At 39.8% G+C, this 14,362-nt stretch overlaps 1 protein-coding gene across 1 annotated transcript in view; it reads left to right on the top strand.

Annotated features, from left to right (window-relative positions):
• The window catches only part of ADSS2 (adenylosuccinate synthase 2), a 1,823,915-nt gene that overhangs the window by 815,900 nt on the left and 993,653 nt on the right, over positions 1-14,362 (top strand). The window contains exon 4 of the mRNA XM_044058193.1: positions 13,741-13,791. Within this exon, the coding sequence (XP_043914128.1) occupies positions 13,741-13,791 (51 nt within the window). The remainder of the gene's footprint in view (positions 1-13,740; positions 13,792-14,362) is intronic.

Genomic DNA, 14,362 nt, shown 5'->3' on the forward strand with positions numbered 1-14,362 from the left:
TTTTTGAAATAATTCTGCCCACTTATTGTCTACAGTTACATTACTTAAGTTGAATATTTTAAAATCACCCTCATTATTCGTAACTATATGTGTTTCCCTTTGGGTGGCAGAATCTATTACCACCTGTTGTTCCCCTTCCCACATCCCCTGTAGGAAAATGTATTCCTGAAGTTCCCATTGCTGTCGACGTCCCTGCCCTGGGCACATTGCCTTGTTCGGTTCTGGAGGCATTCTGACCTCCTCAGTGGCATGTCTAAAGGGACTGTATTATCACCATTCTCATTTACAACGTCATCCCTCAAATCCTGATCAGTGTACTCATTTTGATACATATTTTCTCTGTCGCTAACCTGCTGAATTCTACTAAATCCACTTGGTGTGGTATAAGCTTTCCGAGCTTCATAATCTTTTTTATCCCTTGCTAACTTTTTGCTTTTTTTATTAACCAAGTCCTCCACATATTTATCAGTGTTAACAAACATAGCCCTATATTTATCAAACGTTTGCGGAAATCCTAAGTCATTTTGAGCATTGCATCACATTCATCAACAGTTTTTTTGATAGAAACCATTTTCCTGTCATTTTCCCTCATAATACATTCAACAAGCTCAAAACCATGTCTATTGAACACTGAAACAAGTTATTTGTAAAAGTCAGTGCCTTGAACAGTACCTGAGGGAAATCTCCATGTCCTTAAACCTTTGGGTACTTGCTCCCTCTGCAAAAATTCACGTAAATAGTTGTTCTCAACCTGCAATTTACGAAATTTTATAATTTCCTTTTCGAGGTGTTCAAGTTGCTCGTCAACAGTTCCAACATAATTATTGGCGTTCCTGTTGTCACTAAAATCTTTAAATTCACTGGATAATCCAGCATTTATCCACTCCGAAAGTGAAAAAGACACTACACCATTCCCGACGTCAGTCACCACATTAGCACCTCCCGCTGCCTCTCCTCGTCCAATCACAGTCATTGTAAATGCAGTAGAGGCGGAAACGGGACTGCCTTGCGCTGGGCGGATGGAACTTGCAATACTATCTTGCGACCAGCCTCTCAAGCCACTCGCTTGTCCAAAAGTAGTAGGTAGGGCAGATAAATTCCTTCCCAAGTCCGTTATCTGCTCAGACAGCACCTTAATTAAGGCTACCAGGCTCCCTATAGAACTATTAAGTTCACGAATGGAACCTGCTGGGATATCTCCATTATCAGGAACCAGCTCCATAGCACATAAACCAAGAAGTCAAACACACGCCAAAAACCAATATCTCAACAGAAGCAGGATCCAAAACGAAGTTCCACAACAAACTTTATTAATTTTGAGCGCTTTCGTCGGCCTTAAGCCTCAGACTTCATCAGAAACACTTAAAATGCATTGTAACACACTTAAATATCCTCTTATTTGCTTGTTCAAGCTAAGTAAAGTTTGCTTCCAATTGGGCAGCTGCTCCTTCTTGGTCCTGCACAGCAAATCTTTTCCTTTTGTTATATAGTTTATTTATTGCAGATGTCCACCAGACAGGTTTACTCTTCCTTGCAGAGGATGGTTTTGAACTGCCAGGTATTCCTGATTCCATGCATTTATATAAATCCTTGTATAGTACTTTGGTGTAGATTTGGACATTGGTGCTAATTCTTACAGTGGGGGAGAGGGCTGTGAAGTTGTTTATACCATCCCTCAGGAGGTTGTAATCAGCTTTGTACAAGTTTTTTGTTTGACGCTAGCTGGGGGGGGGGTGTCAGGCGAGATGGTAACTTTGAATGTGACCGCTTTATGGTCGGATCTTACCAGGGAGGATGATACTGTAGGGGTGCTGCAGTAGTTACTCATGTTTGTTAACACCAAGTCCAAGATATTATCACCTCTTGTGGAGGTATCAACTAGCTGTTCCAAGGCATTTGCATTGATAAAATCAAGGAATCTCTGAGCATTTGTGTTCTGGCATGAGTAGTTTTTCCAATCTATGGTTGGGTAATTAAAGTCACCCAGGATCAGGGTAAAGGGTTGAATCTTGTTAGATTTGAAGAGGTCCAGATAGGTTGAGTGGGCATCTTGAGTCAAATTTGGGTGCCTGTAGCTAACTATAATTTGAATAGGGGTCTTGTCAATGGTTAACTGCACCTGGAGTGTCTGCTGTGCGCCATACTGTTTGACCAGCCTGGAGGTGTGTTTGTCTTTAATATATATTGAACTCCACCTCCTTTGGCTTTGCTGCCCACATTTTGGGGCCTGAATGTATGATAGGATGAGTAACCAGGTAAGGCTGGGGTGCTCTCCACAGTTTTGAACCAGGTTTCTGTGACTGAACAAATGTCAGCATCTTCCAGGGTTAAGAATGCTTGCAATGAGTGCAGTTTCATGTTTAGACTCCTGCCATTTAGCAGCATGACCTTTAATTTGCATTTTGTTGAAATGTTTATGTTGGTAGTATCAACCTCATGACTCTTCCTAAAACAGACACTATGTGGGAGGCAAGGGCCTTTGCCAGAATCCTAAAGCCCAAGTGAGACAGATGCTGGCCATCTCTAGCAAAGCATTGTGGTCTGTCAATCATATCTTCCCAGGTTGTCAGACACTGGATCCCCCTGGAATGACACCAGAAACTAAGTCAATTGTTAAAGTCAGTCATTTTATGTTTGTATTGAGGCATCATTCTGGGTGATGGTAGAATGCTGCTTAAGGCTAGGGACATACCTACCTGGGACACATATTCAGTGAGCTCAATCATGTCTCTCTTCATATAGTCAAGGGAGGTGCATCTCAAGTCATTCACGCCAACATGGCTTATGACAGAGTTATAACAGTGTCTGTTGTTGAGAGACTTGAGTGTGTGTGTGATATGGCAGATTCTGGGACCCGACAAACAACTAACTTTGACTTTCTCCTTATCTAGCTTGGTGAGAAGCACTTCTGTGTGTTTCACAATGGAATTTCCTCTGACTAATATGTTGGGTTTATGGTTTGGCCTTAGTGGTTGCGAGACACTGGTATGTGAACTACGCATGGTATGTGGTGTGGAGGGTTGTGGAGTTCTTATGTGTTTTTGCCTCTGAAGTCTCCTTTGTTTGGGTATGTTTCTGTTGAGAATCTCTGCATATGTGGATGTTTGTTGTGTAATTGTGGGTGGTGTGTGAGGTGCAGTGATTGTGTTGGCAACCTTCTCAGTGCCAGATATACTGGCTTGTGAGGGGAGAGAGAATAGACTCTAGCTTCTTTATGTAATTGCATCTCTCTCAAATTGTGTTCCTAGGTGGTAGTAATAGATGGTTGTTCATGTACATGAGGCCATTGCTACACTGTCTCAGGATGCCCATATCAACCAGGCTAGCAGGAGAAACCATAGGAAATTGCCCTTCCATATTTGTCAGAATCTGAGGGAGAGGGGCCAGGAAGAGCTAAGGGGTAGACCTAAAGCCCAAGTGCTTAAACCAAAACTAAGAGGCCTAGAATAACACTTAAATTTTAAACAAGCTAAAAACAAGCAGTAATAAATGCAACAGAGAAGATGTAATTGAACATGTTAGAGACCAAGTAGCAGAAAAAACAAGATGAAGTAATAGAGTAGGAGGAGGAGGAAACACAAATACCATAAAAGCAGCTGAATAAAGTTTTTTTTTGTTTGTTTTTTTTTTTTTTTTTTTTTTTTTTTAGCAAAGTGGAAAGAGAGAAAGGAGATAATTCAAGGTTAAGAAACTAAGGGAGCTGGCCTTTCCAAATATTCTCTCTGTATTAGGTAGAATGAGCTAATGACACTGGACTGAGAGGAGTCTCCCAGATCAAATTTACAGTAGGGGCGGGCAACTGCAAACCTACCAAGTATAAGAACAAGACACCAGTAGGGTCGGTGGGTGGAAAACTATACTACAGCTATTAGCTACACTTTTTTAGGCAGAACACACAAAATAAATGTTTATCACAGCAGAAAAACAGCAGTGAGACACTAAATGAAAGTTTTAAACAGATAAAGGAGCAAGCAGACTCTAGAGAATGCTTTTAACTGCAAGCAAATTAATTATATGATACATTCCTTGGCAGGAAATCAGAACACACAAACAGGTGCTTAACAAATGGAGATAATTTCCAGTTAATACCTTTCACACAGTGAAACCAGCTAAAAAATGTACAAACAGTGTGACAGTAACAAAAGTGATTTAACAGGCCCTGTAAGGCAGACAGTTTCAGTGCAATAGTATAGATTAGTTTATAGAAATAAAATACAGTAAAAAGTAGTAGGCAGCAGGCAATAAAAAAGTGCTATAAATGGTTAGAATAAGCAATAACTAGTAAAAATAAGAAAAAAAAAAGGATACTTATTGTTATATATCACAGATCAGAGCTGTTGTCAGTGCCCCTCCTCTGTTCAGCTCAGTGTGAATAAACAGAATTCCTCTCAGTGGCAGTGCCTAAATACCAGACGGTACAACCTGAAACAACTTAAAAAAAGCTCAAAATGACCAATAAGTGCTTACTCCAAGCCACAGACCAGCCAACCTCTACCAGCCAGTGGCCAATCAATACAATCCTCTCACTAAGGTGAAGAAAGGCTTCTGCTAATCCAATATGTCCTGAGACATGTGCTCAGAACAAACAACCACTGCAAACAAACATGCCCAGAGACAGCAAACCTGAACTGGGACTATGCTACAGCTACTAGCTACACTATTATTTCAAGCCAAAAGTTGCTTCTGAATTTACTGAATCAAGCCATCAATCTCCTAGTTTTCTTTCTGGAACCTAAAAACAAGGGAGAGAAGATTCTGCATACCGTGGATTTGTAAAGGCAGCTCGGGTACTACTTAGACAGAACTAAACCCTTTAGGAAAGCGAAACAACTGTTTATTGCTATTCTGTGGCTATGTTTCTAAGCAAATTATTGCTTGTTGATTGTCCTTTGCTTTTGTTTATTATTATTATTTTTTTTGGTACTCCCACTATGGTAAGTCTTTTCTGGCCAAGGTTAAGGCACATTCTACCAGGCCCTTATCCCTCCAGTGGAATATTTCAAAGGAGTGAACTCTAGAAGCCTTATAGAGGCAGTAACTTGGTCCCCATCTTCATACCATTACAAAGCAGTGTAAACAGAGCAGGCTTTGTGAGGACCATTTTTCAGGGACTCCTGGATCCTTATGCTTCCTCCTCCCAGGTAGGGTAAGTTTGAGAATGTACCCATATGCCACTGAGACAGTGTGAATGATGAACATAGTACAGTAATTATCTGTAACAGTAGATGATCAAATTTTACACTACCTCAGTGGCAGCAGCCGCAGCACCCATCCATCACCCCCCTTATTTTGCATATAGTTTGATGGTATCCAACCTTGTTGTGTTGTTGGTTGCCTTTGGTTATTTGTGTTGGTATTTTATCACTGCAATTTTGTTGGTTTCAGACAATTTTTCTTCTGGTCCTTCTTTGCCCTACTTAGCACTAAAAGCCTGAATAATTGACTTTATGTAACAAGGGTTAAGCTTGCCCTAATGGGAAGGGTTTAACCATTCCTGTAGCACAGAGAGTCAGAAGAGGGGATTCTGAGCTCTGAATAACTGCCAGTGTAGGTGTTTGTGCAGGCACAGTGTGAAATTTGAGCTGTACTTCATGTATCTAAAGTTTGTTTTAATTTTGCATACGTAGAGGGTTAGAATGAAATCACTGTAATGACTTGAAAACGTGTTTAAAAATTTCAGGTGGGATTCCTGGATTTCATTTCATGAAAACAGAATTTTATTATATTGAGAATAGTAAATCATTGTCCCTTCAAATACTGCATTTTATTATGAAGGAATGTAAGAAGCAGAGTATTTATATTGTGAATATTAGAGCAAAGTACCCAAAATGGGGCCACCACTTCTCTCCTTTTTTTTCCTATTGTTAATGCTTCCTCATACACACTTATCTTAGTGTTTCAGTGGAAAATTAATAAAGATTTTTTTTTTTTTAAGTTTGACGTAGCAGACATTGTGTTAGGGGCTATCCCTTCATCCAGAAAGATTTCTGTATTAAAGGCATTGTGCAAAGTATTCTGCATATTATTTCATAAAGGCAGAGTTTAAGAACTTTTTGTATTATTTTATACTTAAATTAAATTCTGTAATGCATACTAATCAGTCTGTTCAACGTTTACCATTTTCCTAGAATAGAAGACCGATGTAAAGGGATACCTTTTGAAGTGAATGTCCATATGTAATTTATGTACGACAGTCAAAGGATTAAAAACATCAGGCAAGCTTTCCCAGACCCATTGTACAGAGGCATAAAGCCCTAACTGCACCTGAGATGACCCATATTTGACTAGCAACATGGGTGCTAGAAAAAGTGGGTGCTGAAGGATGGGAGTGAGCTGCTGACACTGGCTTACCTATCCTTGGGGGAGAGAGGTTGCCTGGGCTTACTGCAGTATCAACATTAAGAGCCAGGTGACCTCCATGATGCATGTGGTATACCACTTGATCAGGATGTTGTTTGTTGTACATGAATGGAAGTGTCCATGCACTTCACAAAGTCAGTCATTATAGAGCTTGCAAGGGTGTTGTGTGGTGGTGGGGATAAGGACACACTCCCTGGCAGCAGTATGACACTGCACTAGTGTCCTCAGTCTCCTAACTATCTCTGGTTGTGGTTCGGATTTAGACCAGGGAAACTATTGTGAGTCCAATAGACCTGTTGATTAAGAAAAGAAGTTGGTGACAGCTGATGGTCAGCTGTAGGGACTGAGGAAAACAAAACACATCAGGCAAATGAACCAGCATTTTGTTTCCTTTATGAAAGACATGCAAGAAAGTCCATCACTTAACCAATAATTTCTAAATGGGTAGGCAACTGTGTTGCTTTTTATTATGACAATGAGAAAATAGTTGTTGTGGTGGTCTGGCCACAGTGAAACAAGGCAGAGAGTTCACTACAAATATTTAATTTCAAGATGTCTGTCACTCTACCACTTGTTTGTTGTTTACTGATTCTCAAAACTGTATAAGCTAGAGCATCAGTCCAGACCTAGCCCATGTTATACCTCTTCTTTTTGTCCAACATGTTGCCGTATATGTTCATCATTCCTAATGTCTCAGTGGCATTTTGGCTTATCTGCCAAGGTAACTCAGTGTTGGCCAGCTTTCTAAAGCACAAACTCCTCTCCCTCTTCCTGTGATAGCTGATTGTATCCTGAAAGGGAAGTCTTCAGCTGTCACAGGAAGTAAGAGTTCAGTCTTTTTCTGCCATCCACAGAAAAGAGTCCTCTGACTCTTTGCAAAATCCAGTGCTATTTTCCTGGCTTACTGCTCAGGTAACCCCCTCTTGTGGACCCCTGTCCTTCTCATTTTTTATGATTAGATTTACAATTCTCCATTTTTATGTTTATTTAAAAATAGTTCTCATAATATTTTATTTCTCTCAGTGTTTACAATAATTCTTGTGGAAAATTCTGCTTGTAACAGTGTTTATTTGGCTTTGGTCATTGACAAATGCTTATTTTTACTCTTTTTGAGGAAACTTTCAATATTTATCTCAGAAGAGTGGTATGTGTATATATGTATGCTTTTAGACACTAGGGGCTATATGGTGCAGTTAGAATTGCAAACGAATTGTACCTGTCTTTACTGTAGTTGTTGTGGTTTAGTCTCATCTTTGGCAGGGAAAAAAATGCAGAACTTGGATTTTTTAAGCGTGTGCATATAACTCTGCTCAGTGTTTTTCTTTTACGTCCTATCGCAATTTTATCACAAAGTTATTTGAATGTACTGTGGAGATTTTACTCTTTCTGACAAGAACATATAGTTTAAATTGGTATCAAAAGTTATTTTAATGGCAGTTTAATGTGGTTAAAGTGTGTGGAGCTAATTGTTAATACTGGTTTGTCACATTGGTTGCTTTGGTGTTTGGATTTTGTGTACTGTAAATTCTCTTCTGTCAGTTATTAAAGAATCCTGAACAAATCTCAAAGTGTTTTGTGATAGCATAGTTTACCAGAGTCTAGTTATGTGGGGACTTACTTTTTACTAGAAACTTTAAGCACTTATCGTGATGCATTATCCAGTATCATCAGTTTATTTTTCTGGTTGGTGTTCTCTCTCCTGACTTGACAGATCCTAATTATGGTAGTCCCCATACCCATCAGATGTGGTTGCGCCTAAAAGAAAGAAATATATATATGCTTCAGCCTATGGTTAGTGATTCTAATGGGGCCACTACTCATCACATGGATCACTTACCTTTTGCCCCATCTCCCTCTAGTGTAGCTTTGCTGGTCACTATGGAAAATAGTTCAGACACATGCTCTGGGGCTGTTCCAGTACTTGGTGTAGGTATGGAAGAACCAAACTGTTTAGGTACAGGAGTAGTTTGGAGTAAGAGACCACTTGCCAGACATAATACTCTGTCACCAGATGTTTTATCTAGAAGTGAAGTTCGCAAGAAACAGAATCATACAAATGATGAACAGATTATAGCTGTTTAAAGACTGATATGGTTTCCTTTGCCAAGAGTTTTCTGCATACAGCTAATTCTAGTGGTTGTATTCCCATACCCAAGGAAATGGCAGGAGAATAATTCTTTGAAACTAAATTAGGTGTTCTTTCCAAAAATGGTCAGACTCCTGCAAAAGGAAATACAGTGCCGAGCCAAAGAGCAGCCCCTACCCCCCTCGCCAACCTCTACCTGCCACCTAGCATTCCTTCTGTTCTTGCTTCCCTCAGGCTCTCTCTCAACCATACAACCCAGTCATAAATAGTCTCAGACACATGAGTTCTGAGAATAATTTGGAGAAACACACTTGGGAAGGGATAGAAAATCCTGCCTCTTTCAGTGAAATTCCCCCACATCCACCAGACCAGACAGAGCTGCTACCTCCAGTGCTGCATCCTATGGTAGAAGAAGGGGTCATAAAACCAGTGCCTGCAATACACAAAGGCAAGGGATTTTACTCCACAGTCTTTTTGGAACCAAAGAAGGAGCACTCCTGGACAGCCATCCTGGGTTTGTCCTTTCTAATCATCTTTGTAAAATTTCCAAAATTCAAAATGATCTCAGTGATGCTAGTTATCATATTCCCATTGCTACTATTTCAGGAAATTTTTGAGATTTGTTGTGTCTGGTTTACATTATCAGTTTTCTGCTTTATCTTTTGTGCTAGCCGCTGTACCTCAAGTATTTACAAAGTGTTTGATCCTAATGATTGCCTTTTACTTAACCCTAATCACTCATACTTTTCCTTATTTAGACTTGCTGATTTGTGTAGATTTTGTGTCCAGGTGCATGGAGTCCTTATACAAGGATTCATCCCTTCTTTCTCACCTGGACTTCAAATTAAACCTTCAAATGTTCTTCCACACACCCTCTCAACAATTTGTTTTTTGGTGTTTTGGATAGACACAGTAAAAAGAATGGCCTTCTTGTGAGAAAACAAAGTTCTGACTTATCAGGGCATTTTTCTTGAATTTCTCTCTTCTACATGTGGCCTCAGCAAGAGAGTTCCTCAAAGTTCTAGGATTGATGGCATCAGATATCCTCATGATACCACTATCCAGACTACACAAGAGGAAAATTTAATAGTCTTTAAAGAATTGTAGGACCTTGCACCTTTATCCTTTAGATGTCAAGGTACTGGTACTGTGATTTGTGAAACAGGAACTGCACTGGTGGAGGGATCAAGTGCCTCTGTATACCTCTGTTTCTCTCTTCAGACCACAGTCCAATCTGTCCATACAGACTCTTCAGATTTTGCATGGGGAGCAGCGTCCATGGGAGTACATGTGCAAGGCTTGTAGAGTCCTCAGGACATCCCAAAGCACATAAGTGTAAAAGAGATATTGGCAGTGATTTGTGACTTAAAAGTTCCTCACTACTAATGGACTCCAGGTACTGTTCTCATGGTCATAGACAACACTGTCATGATGTGGTACCTCAGCAAGCAAGGGAGTACAAGATCATACCCTCTTTTTCAGTTGGCAGTGATGGCCTGGGATCTATAGCATATTATAACTCTTCTGACCTCATAGATTCTGTCAGAGCAAAACACAGTGGCAGACAGAGTAAGATGATCCTGGACAGACCCCCATGAGTGAAAGTGCCATGTATAGATCTTCCAGAACTTGACCCAGGTGTGGGGAACGCCTCAAGTAGATCTAGTCACATTCTTTCAAAACAGACAACTGAAAAATCTCTTCAAGACATCTTTGCAGCCATGCTTAGAAGACAGATGCTGTATCATTTCATGGTCATGAATGTTCCTGTATATATTTCTGACATTTCCAATGATTCCCAAACTACTTCTAAAGATTCAGAAAGAATTACCAAAGATCATTGCAGTGACCCCCTTTTGGCCCAGGCAAAGTTGGTTCACAATTTTAATGGAAGTGGCCAAGGGCGATTACCACAAACTTCCTCACAGACCTGAATTTGCTTATGCAGCATCATATATGAGTGTTACAACCCTACATAGAGCAATTGCAATTGACAGACTGGATGATTCCTTTTAGGCACTTATTCTATGAAGATGTGCAGCAGGTATTTAAAGAGGCAGAACACCTCCACCTAGAAAATGTTATGTTTACAACTAGAAGAGGTAATATAGGTGATACCTAGACAATAGCAGAGGTCCCAAAAGAGTTTCAACCCCTTCTGGTTATGAAATATTTGTGTGAGCCATTAAAGATGGATTACCATATGCTCCTATCAAAGTGCATCTTGTAGGGGCATCTCATCTTGTATGCCCATAGATCTCCCTCTTTTGCCTCTTTTTGTAGTCAGTTTATGAAAAGGGTGTTGCATATGAAATCCCCCCAAAAGCAAATTCCTCCTTCCTAGGATCTCAAGTTGTTCTTGAAAAACTGAACTTATCTCCTTTTAGAACCTGCTCCCTCAGGCTGATTAATGCTTCATTACTTGAAAGACTGTTTTACTCATTGCCCTGACATCTGAAATATGAGTTTCTGAGCTACAAGCTCTGAAAGTGGGCCAACCCTACCGAATTTATCACAAGGACTGTCTTGTATTATGCATTAATCCATCATTCATTCATAAAGTTGTTTCTGAATTTACCTTGAATCAAGCTATCAATCTCCCAATGTTCTATCCTGATCCAAAAAAGCAAGGGAGAAAAGATTCTACATACCTTGGATGCACACAGGAATCCAGGCACTACCTTGACAGAACAAAGCCCTTTAGGAATGCCGCATATCTGTTTGTATCCTATACCGCAGTAAGAAGGGTCAACCTGTCTCCAAGCAAACTACTGTACAATGGTTTTCCTCTGCTATTGTTTTCTCTTACTTCCACCATGATAAATCTCTTCAGGCAGGGTTAAGGGTCTCTCGACTAGGGCCTTATCCTCTTCAATGGGCTATTGGAAAAGGGTGGACTCTAGAAGCATTGTAGAGGCAACAACCTCGGCCCCCTCTGTTCATGTTTTCACAAAGCACTACAAACTGCTTTCCTTTTCAAGGTCCAGAGCCATAATTTACTATGAAAATTCTCCAGGGGCTCTTGAATGCTTATCCTTTTACCTCAGAAGTAGGACAAGCTTTGGAAATCTACCCAAAATGCTACAGAGGCAGTGAGAATGATGAACATATTACACAGCTGCATATGTCCTATTTACCTGTAACAGTAGATGTTCAAATGCTTCACTGTCTCAGTGCCAGCATCCATCTTCCATCCCTCAGAATGTGCATAGTTTTGGTGAGTTTCAACCTCTTTGATTCGGTTGTTCTTGGGTTTGGCTTTTATATGGTATTATGGTTGGCTGCAAACTTACTCTTGCTATATTATTCTGGCTTAAGGTATTTTCCTCTTCTTCTCTGTGGAAGCGAAAATCTTGAACACTCACTTCGTGTGACAACTGAAGGCTTCACGCTCAGGATACGCTCAGTCAATCATCTGTCACTGAAAGAGAGAGGGAGGCGAGTCTGAGCTTGGTCAGTAGTAGGTTACTTTGACAGATAACCCAAAATGGCCTTATTGGAACATCTACTGTGATGGGTAAGTAGGGCTTTTACAACTAATTTTAATCTTACCTTATTTTTGTGGTAATAAGAAACTCTACTCTGTGGTCTACTTAAATGTTAGGAATATAGTGTCCAGCAGCAAGTGTCTGTTACGATGAGAATAATACCATTGTGTGAGATGCTCACTTTAACACTACCTCCTCAGATAACGGAATGCTTCTTGTTGGATATCCTCCCACTTCCTGCACCATTTGTTACAAACATATTGCCCCTGACATGGCGTAATATATATTTGGAATAATTTATGGCTATATTTAACTTTACAAAATTTTATTTTGAAAATTATGTTTAGTTATAAAATGCTTTTAAGTAGTCCTGTTTTGAATGTATTTATTGCAGTTCTTTTTATGATTCCTTTATTTCACCTTGTGTGTGTGTGTGTGTGTGTGTGTGTGTAAAATAAATGTTTTGAGTTATCACAAGCTTTACCAATGATAGATGCTGACTGCTGCTGTGTATGATCTTCCTAGATACTGGAGGAAATATACTATGTACAATACTTAACTCTTGCAAATATGGGATGCAGCAACAGGTGTCCTGTTTGTTTGAGAGTCCACTGTAAGGGGAGAGATGTAGAGATGTAATTTCATAAAAGGTGTTTAGTAAAATTTGCCATAGGTAGCTAGTAAACAATTTGGGCAGTTTGGATGTTAAAGCTAAGCTGGTAACCAGGGTTAGAAAATGGCTGATTCCAAGTATCAAGGGCTAGTAGTAAATGGAGTTCACTCTGAGAACAGATGAGTGGAGAGTGAAGAGGGTAGGGTAATCTATGTGGTGTTGTAATAATCAGAACTGGAACTAATTCTCCAAAAGACACACCAAACAGAGATTTGAATAGTAAATTGTAGGACCAATTCTGCATAAAATGTGATCACTGGAGCAATGAATCTAAGGAGCAAGGCTTACATTTGAATAGAAGATATATTGACAGCCATGTGCACTTCCGTTTCCAGCACTTTGCTGCATGTACTTGAAGTTAGGGAGGAGTGAAATTGCATGGCACACTCCTTTCAGGGGAGGATGGACTTTGCATACACTCAGATGCACACAGGGTGGTGCAGTCCCCACATATGATGATCACACAGACCACCACTCATGTGGTTTGGGGAGGGGCCTGACTGATTAGAAAGTATGCCCCTTGTGAAAGTGAGAGGATGTCCTCTATGGACAGCCTTTGCACTTCCCTTCCTGGCATCTTGCCGCATGTGCTTGAAGTTAGGGGTGGTGTGAAAAACTGAAAAAAAAACTTTAACCCACTCCTGCTGGTTGCCTGGCTGACAATCCTTCTCAGTCATTTCTTGCAATTGTAGAGACTGAATGAGTTGTGAGTTGTGTGACTGACAGAGGTCCAGTGATCAGTAGGCTGCTAGAGCAAAAAGTTGTAAATAAAAAGGGGGGGGGGGCTGCATGAGCAACCTTCTAGCTCTAATAATAACATCAGAAATACTGAGAATATTTTAAGATAATGTGGCATACGCAAGAAGCATTCAGTGGCAGAAAAAGATGAACAAAAACAGAGGTCAGGGAGGATATAATGTTATTTAAGATGGACTAGGAAGGCCTAGTAGTCCTTGGTGCTACTGTTTTGTTTTATATTTTCTTTCGTTCATTTTTTGTACTTGCAGATATGCGTTTTGGAGGTATGCTTTGTAGCTGTTACTTGTATAATGCGTTTTCTTCTGTAGTTTTCATATAAATAATTAGGTGGAATTGAAGGTATGGTTAATTTGTGTAATTATTTTAATTTCTAGGTCTTGAAGACTGGGACAAAAGGCTAATAATTTCAGACAGAGCCCATATTGGTAAGTTGACGTTTAATGCATTATTTATTTTATGTAATACACATCATGTAAACTTATGAAGGCCCACAAATCTGAAACCTCCTCATTCAGAAAAGCCTTACTGCTGTCCATTTTTTTCATCTTGTTGCTTTGTTTTTCTTTTGTAAACTTCAGAGTCTCATGTTAGATGTTATGGGAATCCATGTATTGTAATAAAGTAAGATAGCACCATGCATTCCAATGCAATACATAACAGAACTGCTGCACTCTTACCGTAAATGCAGACAATCAGCATCCACCATTTGAAGGTTACAAAGTAAAGGTTAAGTAATCAGTAGCATGAGAAAAATGTACATTTTTTTTAAAGGTTGACAGGGTTGAAGCTTTCTGGAATGGGAAGTTTTAGTTTTGCAGATATTTAATTTAAAATGCCATTTGAAGTTTTCTGTTATTTCATCTCACTGTCTGATTTTATTAACTTTATAGTGTTCTGTTCAGTCTTTGATCTGATGTTGTCAATTTTCATTCATTCCTCAACCATTGGGTTTGGATCCGAACCACGGATCCGACTTGGGCGTTACTATAGCTCGTG

This window comes from Protopterus annectens, chromosome 1.part2, assembly GCF_019279795.1.
Source record: "Protopterus annectens isolate FY-2018-M chromosome 1.part2, PAN1.0, whole genome shotgun sequence".
NCBI classification, from domain to species: Eukaryota; Metazoa; Chordata; order Ceratodontiformes; family Protopteridae; genus Protopterus; species Protopterus annectens.